General features: G+C 36.7%; 1 protein-coding gene across 4 annotated transcripts in view; it reads left to right on the forward strand.

Annotated features, from left to right (window-relative positions):
* acox3 (acyl-CoA oxidase 3, pristanoyl) overlaps positions 1-12,739 on the forward strand; it is a 183,058-nt gene that overhangs the window by 104,806 nt on the left and 65,513 nt on the right. For all 4 annotated transcript variants that reach the window (XM_060826927.1, XM_060826936.1, XM_060826943.1 and 1 more), the window contains 2 exons: positions 3,919-4,041; positions 9,574-9,684. In XM_060826927.1, the coding sequence (XP_060682910.1) occupies positions 3,919-4,041; positions 9,574-9,684 (234 nt within the window). The remainder of the gene's footprint in view (positions 1-3,918; positions 4,042-9,573; positions 9,685-12,739) is intronic.

Consider the following 12,739-nt stretch of genomic DNA (forward strand, 5'->3'; position numbering starts at 1 on the left):
AGTTAAGAATTTTTTCGCATTTCCTCCAACCTCTAATTTAGAGATTAAGCATTTTTACACATATCTTTCAACCTCTAATTTCCAAACTGTTGGTAGATAAAGTCATAAAACAGTAATTCTCTACACTTGCCTGAAAGGTCATGATCCTTGGAGCTCATGGAATTGTTCGTGATTGTCTGATCTTGTCACCAGAAAGTGAAATCTGCTACCCTTGTGCTTACAGCTAAATCAAAAACGTTTAATTACTAGCTTTTGATAAAGAAGGGCTTTTGGCAAGGACTTAATTTCTTTTTGACGAGCACATACAATGTTTCTGAAACATTTTCCATGATTAAGGTCTAGGATCTCTGCGTCTGCAATTTGTGAGGTCCCTTTATATTTTGGAATGCTTTCAAAATCTGCTCAAATAAGATTTGAAGCCAAGTCCTATTAGCTTTTATATTTCAGTCATTTCGTTTATCTTTAAAATTATCTCTTGGGTCATATCCTTTCATTTCTTATCTTATTAAAATCTAAACCATTTCTCTCCAATACTTCCATGCAGTCTATACTTAGAGAATGTGTATGTTTGCGAATACCAATCAAATGCACTTAGTAAAGAATGTAATAGTTTTAAATATCTAGGACAATGATTCACAAGACTACCCTTCATGCTTTGCAATAAAATGACATGAACGAAGAATCATTTGTATTGTTTCATCTACATTAAAGCGCACATAGCTGATAAATAAAAAACAGTATCTTAGGGAAAACAACAAAAGATTATAACATCCCAACCAAAACCACAAAGGTTCACTGACAGAGTCTAAGCATTGCATCTAGATAATGTGAATCTCAGTGTTCCTGCAAAGTATAAACTTCTCTACCGAGGAATTGACTAGTTGGAACTCCACATATGGGAACATTACTGAAGAAAGCAAAAGAAAGATGGATATCTTTCTGGGAGATACCAATCATGCATTAAACAAAAGCCACAGAACATACATGAGTATTTTGTTTTTCAAATAAATTTGAAAACGATAATGTGGCTGAAACAGTCTGTGTTCATATAGAGTAAGACCTGGATAACATCCAGACTTGGGCTAGTAAGTAGCAACTACCATTTGTTCCACACAAATGCCAGATAATAACTATGTCCAACCAGACAGAATCTAACCATGACCACTTGAATTTCAATAGCATTAAAATCACTGAATCCCCCTCTTTAAAAATCCTGGGAGTTACCATTGACCAGAAACTGAATGACCAGCCATGTAAATACTGTGGCTGTAAAACAGGTAGAGATTAGGATTTGCCTCCTATTTTCCAAATGCCTGTTAATCTACAAAGCACAAGTCAGGAATCTGATGGAAGACTCTCCATTTGCCTTTCTGAGGATAACTCCAACAATATTTAAGAGACTTGACACCATCAAGGAGCATCAGCATTTTTAGTTTGCACCAATTCATCCCCTTCACTACTGACACACGGTGTGAGCATTATGTAGCATGGTACACTGTCATAGCTCCTCCAACAGAATATTCCAAGCCTGCAACCTGGACCCTTTAGGAAGACAAGGGTAACAAATGCATAGAAACAGAACCATCTACAAATTCCCCACCAAGCCACTTGGAAACATATCATCATTCCTTCAGTGTTGTTGGGTCAAAATCCTGAAGCTCCTTCCTTCTCCACTGGAGGTGACCCTATGTTTCAAAACTTGCAGCAGCTCACCACCACCTTATCCAAGGAATTAGAGATGTGTAATAATGCTGACCCAGCAAGCAGTATCCATATCACAAATAAAGAATAATTGGCTCCCTTTTAAGGTATATAAGGTTGAACACGTTGGAGGCCTGCACTGCAGTTGAAGAACAAATATCCCACTAGTCATCACAGGGCAATCTAAAGTGTGAGAATGAAAGCCAGATCAATGAGAAAATAATTTACAATTGCAGAAACCAGTCATTTCTATTGTTTGTGTGGCCATAATTAATAGCTTATTAGCATATGTACATATATAATTGCATAGATGTTTGCTTGCTGGATGGTAATGGAGCATATTTGACCATTTTGATGCTGGTTATCAATGAGTTTAATTGTTGCTGTATTTTAATTATTTTCTTTTCACAATATATTAAATCTGAAAGCATTTTCTGTAACCATTTGAAATTTGTGCTCATGTTAAATCAAAATCAATTAACTTCATTAACAATAATATTCTTCTGAATGAATCACTTTGTCCTCTTGTAATTCACAGGCCAAAAGAACTACAAATAAAGTGTCTTCTAAAGATAGTAACTCCCATATCTAATCGGAGTCTCGTTGGCTTAGGTTAAGAAGAATAAAATTATACTCTCCAATTTAAAGGAAAACTCTTTGATGAAACAGAAACAATTTGTATAGTATGCCAATTATTTTTAAATGAGTTTGAATATTCATAAATAGAGATAATCTAAGAACAGTGACTGCTAGGTTTGTTAAAACTGATTGGCTTACGGCATGCCAACTCCACTTTTAAAATGATAAATACCAGATTAAGAAAATAAGTTGAGGAAAAGAACATAAAAGTTGGTTATAACAAAATGAAGAAAGAGAAAATTGAAAACAAAAAAAGAGATCACTATCTCACTAAGATTCAACACCTAAAGAAATTGGGTATTGGCAAAACAGAAATTAAGTGGCTAAAAGGAGGAAGCATATAAACTTAACGAGAAATCAATCAAAGGAGAAAACAATGATAACTTGAAAGCTGCACTAAAGGTAATACAACAGTTTGTTATCGATTGAAAGAGGAAAGAAAACCATAAAGAATGTGATTTTTTAAAAAGGTAGTTAGATGAGAGTAAAAACAAAGTAATGTGTCTTGAGGTACCAAACTATGTATATGATAAGAAAGTCAGACTAAACTCTGGACCAGCTGGAGAAGAGCGAAAACATTCTTGTGCAAATCCCCAAGAAAAAAGTGGGCAAAATGTGTTCCCTCCATGCAATTAAATCTAATCCTGGATGCAATGGAAAAGACTTAATGAAACAATGATAATCCCACCAATATTTCTCAATGACTAATCTTAAAACCTTAAGCAAAAGATATATCCAAACAAGATAAAAGGAAAAGTAGAAAATGTTTGATCACAGTAGAGCTAAGTGTGATGAGGACGAATGGAAAAAAAACTTAGACTCAGACTTTAAACGGAGCTATCTAACGATCATACAAATTATAACAGAGATTGGGAGAGTTTGGTTAATGAATTGGGAAAATTAATGTGGAGTGAAGTAGGCAAATGCTTTCATAAGGTGAGATCCACCTTCCAAGGCCCAAGAAAAAGCAAAATTTTTCATTGATTCTGAACTGCATTAGTAAAATTTTAAAGTGATGGAGCAAGAAAATAAGGCTAGATAAACTATTATAAATCATTCTCTAAGAATCATCCATATTTTCTTTTGTATAACAGCTACCATGGATAACTTTTCATCTCAGTGATGAGAAAACCCAAGTCTTGTTGCACATCTCCCTTCAATATCAAGGATATTTGTATATCCTTTACCTTACAAATCAATGTGTGTTTTATCTTATGGTATCTAAAGAGCTTCAAAATTTTATAAATGATAGTCTCATTGAATGCATCACTGCAGTTATTAATTTTGCCCTTTATGAACTGTTCTTTGCATATTGACACTATGATTAAACTAAACAAAAATGTTCTGGACAAATAATATATAATGCCAAAAGTGTTGTGATTGTCATCAGCCAATATCTTCCAGTTTTCCTGCAGGTGGTATTTATATTTTTTAGTTGTAATCTAAAACTAAAGAAATCATTGGAGAGCTGACTTCATGTCAGACTTTTTTTTTCTTCATTTAATTTGTACAAGACTTAGAACAACCAAATTATGTGCTGGAAATATTATTCACTTTCAAATATGATTTGTATTGCAGTGAATCGTCTTGGAGACATTAGAAATGACAATGATCCTAACTCTACATATGAAGGTGACAATAATGTCCTACTACAACAAACCAGCAACTACCTTCTCGGATGGATTAAAGCAAAACACCAAGGTTAGTTCAATATCATCTCACAGGTCATTCATTTTCCACAATAGTAACATAATTGTTGTATCTATGTTAGAAGCATGTAAAATACTAAAATCACTGTACATCTGTCATAGGTTATAAGGATAAAAGGTATTATGATTTGTCTTCTGACCACAGAAGATATGAATGTGAGAAAGAAACAGAATTTACATTTTATTTGTTTAATTACAACCAGGTAATTGTAATTGCTGAGCTTATCCTCACATCTTTTTTGAACAAGGGCATAATGTTTGCGATTTTCCAATCATCTAGCATCTTAGTCCAGGGAGAACTGAAAGATTAAGGTTAGTCCCCTTGCAAGTTTCCATTCTCATTTCCTTGAATATCTTTGTCCCAAGTCCCAAGCCTTGTCAATAACTGTCTCTTCAACACTTCTTCCTTATCAATTTTAAACCTTTTAATGACAGAGGTTTCTCTTCTCTCATCATGGTTTGCATCATGGCATGCACTTCTTTGGTAAAGACAGTTGCAAAGTTGATAACCCACCTCAGCCATGCCTCCTGCCTCCATGTGTTAAAACACCTTTTGATTCCTACTTCTTTTTGCCACCTTCTTTCCTATTTATATACATATAGAAAATCTTAGGATTTTCTTCTATGTTGGCTGTTAATCTTTTCTCATAATTCCTCTTTGCTTCTCTAATATGTTTTTCCTTCTCCTCTCTGAAGCTCCTGTATTCCTGTTAGTTCTCGAGTGTCACCTGATACCTGCCATAAACTCACTTATTCTTCATTTTAATTTCTATCTCCTTTGAAATCTAGGAAATGTTGAATTTGATTGTCCTAGCTTTCTCTTTTGAGGGAAAATACCTTGACTGTACCCAAATCATCATCTCTTTGAAGCTAGTATATTGCTCAGTTAGATTTTGCTGCCAACCTTTTGTTACTATCTATCTTATCCCTCTCCATTCTTGAATCAACGAGAGTTTATTGGTCAGCATTACTAAGACTAGCTTTTCAATACTAGATTTGTTGATTAAATTGAGATTTCACCAGCTTCTATGATGGGACTTAAACCCATGTCCCCAAAGCATAACCAGGGTCTCTTGATTGCAATACAAATATGTTAGCAATATGTCACCATCATCCCCAAAAGCAGGTATTGCATTTTGATTGAAACTTGATTAACTAATCAAAATTAAAGAACTAAATAACAGGATTTTCTTGAGTGAATGGAAGAAAAGAGCAAAGAAGGTTAAGGGGGAACCTAACTGATGTGTACAAAATGGTGAAGGTATGATGATACTGTGGCTTTTTTTATAGGTATTTTTATTGAAAGACAAAAGAGATGTTTTAACATTTTTTCACAAAATTACAAAGTAACACAAACAAATATAAACACTAATATACAATTAAATATGTATATAAAAAAGAAACGAATAACCAAACCACAACAAAAGAAAAAAAAAACTCAGCTATCGACTAATCCATCCTACAAACAACCAAAGCATAAAATAAGATATCTTACATTACTAGTTAGAACTAACATAATAATTAAATAATTGAGTATGTACTCAAAATGGATTAACATCAAGTCATAATGAAACCCATATTTATACAGGATTCTTCCCCCGGGGGCCCCCGGACCAGCCAGACCACTAACATAGCTAGACAAAAGCCCTTGACAATATTGCCAAAATATCTGTGTCTATATAGTTCAGAAAGGGCTGCCATATTTTATAGAATAATTCCGTTTTTTGGTGCACCATATTTGTGAGTAAGTCAAGGGGGATATATTCCATGATTAATCTATAGATACTGTGGTTTAAAAGGTTATTTTATCCTGTTTTTGTTTTGAGAAATTTTAAGACAGAGATAACAAGTGTCTAGTTGGAATGCCAGTAAAGTAAATAGCTTGTGAGGCCTTGTGTTTTTTTTTAAAAGTTGGAACAATAAAAGCAGCCTGGATGGGAGTGGCCAGCTCTCGCAGACCAGGATTATTCATTTTTTGGCTTTGAGTTTCAGCATCAGTAGTTGTTGAAGTCTCAACAAGGTTTGAAGCTGTAGTAAGGGGGTCCTGGCTGCTAATCTCTCTGAATTTTCACTTTATATTTTTTCTCTCTTTCTGCTGTTGAGTTGTATGTGAGAAAATTTGATTTCTGAATTTGCCTTTTTACCAAGGGGTGTGTTGATGGAATATTACTGTATTGAAACTATAGTTAATTAGTAATAATTACTGTATCTACTATTCTGTTCAATTTTTCCAGTAGAGTTAAGTTGTTCTAAATTCCTCTTTCTTTTGTTTATTTTAACTATAATGTTTAAATAAATTGTGTTTTGCTTAACGTTGAATATTTGACTAGTCATAGAAATGTACAGCATTTATCTTTAAAATAAGCGAAAGTTGAGTTCTAGGCTACCTTCTTAAAATATTTTGAGGGGGCCTAGTCTGGTCCATAATAAGGGTCTTTGATAGAGGAGATAGGAAGAAACTTTTCCCCTTAGTCGAAGGGTCAGTGGCCAGATGGCATTGATTAGAGGTACGAGCAGGAGGTTTAGACCCGATTTTAAGAAGACATTTTTCACTGGAGGGTGGAGGACATCTGGAACTCATTACTTAAAGGCAGAAGAAGAGTCATCCTGACAGCATTTGAAAAGTATTGAGATGAATGCTTGAATTGCTGTAACATACAAGGCTACTGGCCAGGTTTGGGAAATGGGATTGAAGTAGATAGTTGCTTGATGATCAGCATAAACATAATGGACCAAAGACTTCTTTCTATGCTGTAAAATTTAATGACTCTGTGACTCTGACTCTGACTCTATGACTTGCTTACCTACTAATCTTGGAAAAAAAAACAATGTGACATTAAACAAAGACACAAGCACACAAGATAATTTCAAAAATGGGAACAATATGGTTCTTTATTAACCAAAGTCTTTAGCTTCTCTCAGGTATAGATTTTAAACATGAAGCTAAGTTAAATCTGAGGTAAGTTGTTTAATAGTTAACTCAAATTCTGCACAGAGGTGAAGTTTGTAGATGTTAAGGTCTTGGTGATTGGTCATTGTCCAAAGTTGTTTTTTCACTGGCCACTAACTTCAAGGTTGAAGGAGACATAGAGAGGGAGGTTTGCAGTTTCCTTACTGTTTTTTAGTTCATATTTCTTTGTCTCTGCCTTGCTGCTCAACGCAGCTGTTAATATAGGTCAATTTGTATATTTGTGAGACTATTCCTTCTCCTTCCGGACTGAATACTCTGTGAGTAACCTTTCATCTCCCAGCATCATATGCAAATTTATCTTGCGTGTGTGAATGAAAAAGAATTGAAAATTTCATGACGCTGCCTGAATTGAGTGAAATAACTCCACTGAGGCTGGTATCCCGTCACCAAGTTGCCCTTTATTTACATATGCACCGTGCACAGGGACTATGACCAGCTAGCTTAGAGCCAGTCCCTTGAGTGAGGAGAATTCCTGAGACCCCTGTTTATATCTGTCAGCCAGTGAAGATCTAGATCCTAGGAGGGAATCTCTCGGTTTCGCGATCAGTCAACAGAATCAACAGGAATGTGGTCTGTATAAAGCAAGGTTACCAGTTTAATAAAATAAGGCAGCCTCGTGTAGTTTTGTCCAGCAACACAGAGGTTAAAGCTTCTATGTTCCGTGGCGAAATTGTGCAATTACAATTGAACAATAAGCAATTTTTATATGTCTTTAAGAGACAGTACAGCCTTAGTTATAAGGAAAGACCAATCAAATGTGATAAGGTGACATGATTGACAGCAGGTTAATCCAATGGTATTTCCTGGGAAATGATTTTGTCTTACTCAAATCATTGTCCCATACTTGCAGTTCAAGGTTAGGTAGAGTGGTCAGTTAATGTCTTATGATTCATTTTATCTTCTAGTTGAGCTAACTCAGCAAAGCAGAAATGCAGGTTCACAGTGTCAAATCATAACTTGAAGCCATTTTGTTGTGTTATTTTAAATTGAAAAACCATTTTGGTGTTAATTAGAGCCTATGTGTACTTATTGCTCCTGACAACAGCCTAAATTCAAATTTTAAATCCTCATCAGGACTCCCTGTTTGGCCCAGATTATTAGCTCCAGTCAGGGAGCTCATACTCAGCAAAATCCATGTGACCAACCTCGTTCCAATCCCTAGTTCGAGTCAGCTGGATTTGGTCTTCAGGTAGCATTGTAATCTCAGTCCTGCTGGATCCATTTATTCCATATGAGTTTGCTGCACCTGCCTTACTCATGGTCAGGTGATTACAGCAACTATTTCAGATCAGAATGTGGACTTTGTCAATCTATTTTCTGTCCATAAAGGTCTGACAATAAGATGATGGAAGTTTGGTATTGATAATCCAAGTTAACTGTTATCATAACAGTTTTTAAGATGTGGGCATTGCTGCAAGACTGGCATTTATTTTGTATCTTAGTCTGAAAGGGCATAATGACTTAATTGTCTCTTGCCATTTTTTTTGTTGTTGATATGACTGAGTGGCTTGCTCTTGACTTCAAAGTGCTGTGATTTAATGGTGTGGAACAGTAATTTGAAACTGTTGTTAGAGTGTGGACTGCATTAGGCAGATAGATTTATTTACCTGAAGTGAACATTTAGAACAACCTGTCAGTTTAGTGTTCCTGACATCAGTGTCTTGCTTTCAAATTTTTTCTGATGAAATTCAAACTACCATGAAAACTCTAAATATGACCATCAAAAGATTATTATTTCTGACCACTTGATCCAGCAACATAGCTGGTCAATCAGTGTACCATGAAAAGAATTTTACTGTATCAGTTTTATGAGAAATTGCTTGACTATATTGAAATAAACATTTTGTGAAAAGTTCTGTAAACCTACTTAAAGGAATTGTGATAATTTTATGTCTTGCATAATGATTCCCCTTTTAGACCAATTGACATACTCACAGATCAGAGAACTAGCTAGCTTTAATAAGCAGTGTGTGACCATAGATCTGGGTAGGCTTTTTAAACCCTGTGTCAACGATTAGTTAGTTTTTTTTTTCAATTTTAAGCTGGACTCCAGATGCTGAATTGCTTCATCTTTTGGAAATATAGTACATGTATATTATGGTGATTAAACTATATTTAAAAAATCAATGTCATGCCGCAGTTCGAAAGTGAAGAATATTATAAAGATCGACTGTAATAATGCAATTGGATATGTTGTTATTCTAGAATGTGCCCTTTTCAATGTAGTGAACCTCCTGATTCACTTAAACTACAGATCACTGCTACCTCTTCCCACCTCCTACTCCATTCCTCCTATCATGCCTTAATTGGTCAAAATTGGTTAGAGCTTGAGAGGTAAACTGTATCAGAGTATTCTTTGGTGCCAACTATTATTATTATTATGATGATGATGACCCCTAAATATGAATTTAGGAGGCGCTTGGACGTGTGTATTCTGGCACATCATTGCTGCTCACAGCTGGAAACGCACTTGATTTTGGTATTAGCTTAGGCCAATTTCTGTCAAATTAATGTATTTTGTTCTAAATTTTGTTTTAATTTCCTTAACGTTAGATCATGTTACTATCAAGTCCCCATTGCAATCAGTTGACTTTCTGGAAGATTTGAATTCTATTCTTACCCAAGAATTTACAACAACTAATGATGAATGTCTGGACTGTTCAGGTAAGATATAAATTAATTTTATTCGTTGTGAACTTGATGTTTCAACCAGGCTAGTTTTGAGAAAGTTATTGCAGTGACTTTTTTGCAGAATTCCGTGAATCCATCGATAGACGTAGAAACTCTAATACTCTAATAGGATTCCTGTATAACTAATTCCTGATGTATCCAAATACAGGCTGTCCGTTCACAAGCATCAGTCACAATCTTGAACAATCCACCATTTATTCAGTGAATCTTTTGCATGCTAGCTATTTTTACACTAAAGCTTGAACTTACATAACATAGAAAACATCCCCTCATAGAGATGCACAGTGAATTGATGCCGAACAGCGAAAGTAAGTGGTGACAGTTTTTTTTAAACCACTCGCTGGCTGGCCAGCATTAATTGCCTGTCCCTAGTTGCCTTTGAGCTGAGTGGCTTGCTAGACTATTTCATGGGGCATGATTTGGAGTTGCCGATGGTGAACTGAGATATACAAAGTTAAAAATCACACAATACCAGGCTATAGTCCAACAGGTGTATTTGGAAGCACTAGCTTTCGGAGCATTGCTCCTTCATCAGGTGGCTGTGGAGTCATATTCCACAACCACCTGATGGTGGAGCAGCAGCCTGAAGGCTAGTGTTTCCAAATAAACCTGTTGGACTATAACCTGGTGTTGTGTGATTTCTAATTTCAGGGGGCAGTTGAGAGTCAACCACATTGCTGTGGGCTGGAGTCACATGTAGACCTGACCAAGTGATGATGGTAGATTTCCTTCCCTGAAGGACATTAGTGAGGAAGATGGATTTTTTTTCTGACCATTATCAATGGTTTCATGGTCCTCAGTAGATTCTTAATTGCAGATTTTTTAAAAATTCAAATTCCACCATCTGCCATGGGTCCTCAGAACATGAGCAGCATTTCTGGATTAATAAGATAGCCACAGTACCACTTGGCTATCACCTCCCTCCTATAAATGAGAGAGATCTAAGAAGCATGTCTTCAGGATGGCTTTGAAGGATGTGTAATATTAATATTGGGAAAATTCCAGAGTATGAATCATAGGTGACAGAAGAGAATCAATACACAATCTACTGGGTGCAGTTGAATAGTAATTATAGGAGCAGAGCTTTGGAACATTGGGGAAGATATAAGAAGACAACATAAATGAAGGTAGCTGATAGGTAAGGCAACTTGGTATTGAATACAATGTGGACAGCAGGGTTTGATGAGACTGATGATCGTGAATGATGCATTGGAGGTTAGCCAACAGAATATTGGAGTAAACAGGGTTGGAGAATGGCAGCATTATAAATTGAAATTTTGTAGCAGTAGAACAGCTGATACCCAATCCTCCTCCTCACAGCCCACTTCTTCCACACATTGCAATTTCATCTGGTTTGCAAGCTACTGATGTTTCTCTTGATTGCCCCCGCCCTGACCCTTCCTTCGCTCTAGCATTGTGCTTTCCTTCAGCACCCAAAAATGGAACCTGGCCATTTTGTAGAGAAACAGCAAGAAATTGAGAGTCACTCAATTTCAGACCTGCACCCACCAGATGAGATAAAAAAATTATAAATGTATCATAAAGATGGAATATGAATATGGTGAGACATCAGATATGGGTTGGGTGCTGTGTGAGCGAAGTGCAAGGATAATGCAAGTACCAACTTGCCAGAGGGTGACACCTGGCACAAGTGATACTGAAGAGGATTCATATGAGCACTTCAATGGTCTAGGCAGATTCATGTGCTTAATAAATGCTTGTTGCATTATGAAACCTCCCAGAGCTTGAAAGTGTCTGACACCAATATGGCCTTACATAGAGCCTGGAACCCATCGTGTCCAGCATGGAATGTATGCCAATGTCATTAGTTCTCAGTGGCTGATGTCTCAGCTGCCATCAGAAATCAGCGAAAGTGCATTATTACACAAGCCTCATGCAAACTGAACTTGGTGCCACAAAGGGGCAGATTGCAGCCATCATAGTTTATGATTAGATTACTTACAGTGTGGAAACAGGCCCTTCGGCCCAACAAGTCCATACCGACCCATCCATACCTCTACATTTGCCCCTTACCTAACACTAGGGGCAATTTAGCATAGCCAATTCACCTGACCCGCACATCTTTGGACTGTGGGAGGAATCCCACGCAGACACGGGGAGAATGTGCAAACTCCACACAGTCAGTCACCTGAGGCAGGGATTGAACCCGGGTCTCTGGCGCTGTGAGGCAGCAGTGCTAACCACTGTGCCACCATGCCGCCCACTAATATATAGTTGCTGATATTAGTTTTCAATTGGACTTGTAGAGTCTCACGGCACTCCAACAATGTGTCCTCCAATAGATTGCTGAGGGACCACATCTGGAAAGTGGAAATTAATTCATGGAGGATGAATCTTCTATCTTCTCTCCCATCCCTGCAACTGGACCAGTGTCTTTATTGTTGCCTGTCAGCAAGCTAGCCCTGCCACTGCCAAGATGATATAGTCTAAAACAAGACCTTATCAGCATACAGTTGTATAAAGGTTGCCATCCTAAACCATTTACAGTTTTCTCCACTGAAATTCAGCAGGATTTCACCACGTGCTACAGCCACTAATGTGCTGCTGTACTCGAGCACTAGGCCAGACAAAGGCATACAGAACACCAGCACTACAGATTTTCACATTTAGGGTATTTAACCCCTTGAGTCTTCTGTACCATTTAATGGATTGCTGATCTATGACTGAACTCCACAATGTCACAGATCTATCATTCAGCCCCTCTAACCTGTTCAGCCATTCAGTGAGATCATGAAGAGAACAATTGGCAAATCAGTTGTTTCCCAACTTTAATTTCTCAGGAAAGAAACAGTAATTCTTTATTTTTTGTTCATTAACTTTCTTATCTTTTAAATATTTCCTCACCCACGAACACTCTCTTCTGATGAAATGATGAGCAGACCCATGTTATATTTACTTATCCCTCTTTTCTTTCTTGCCATCATGTTCTGTAGTGACCAACTTGAGATCTGTATTTGCTGTGGCAATTACATGGCATACCATTTTGTAGAATGACTTTGCCAGATTA

This window comes from Hemiscyllium ocellatum, chromosome 1 (genome assembly GCF_020745735.1).
Source record: "Hemiscyllium ocellatum isolate sHemOce1 chromosome 1, sHemOce1.pat.X.cur, whole genome shotgun sequence".
Classification (NCBI taxonomy): Eukaryota; Metazoa; Chordata; class Chondrichthyes; order Orectolobiformes; family Hemiscylliidae; genus Hemiscyllium; species Hemiscyllium ocellatum.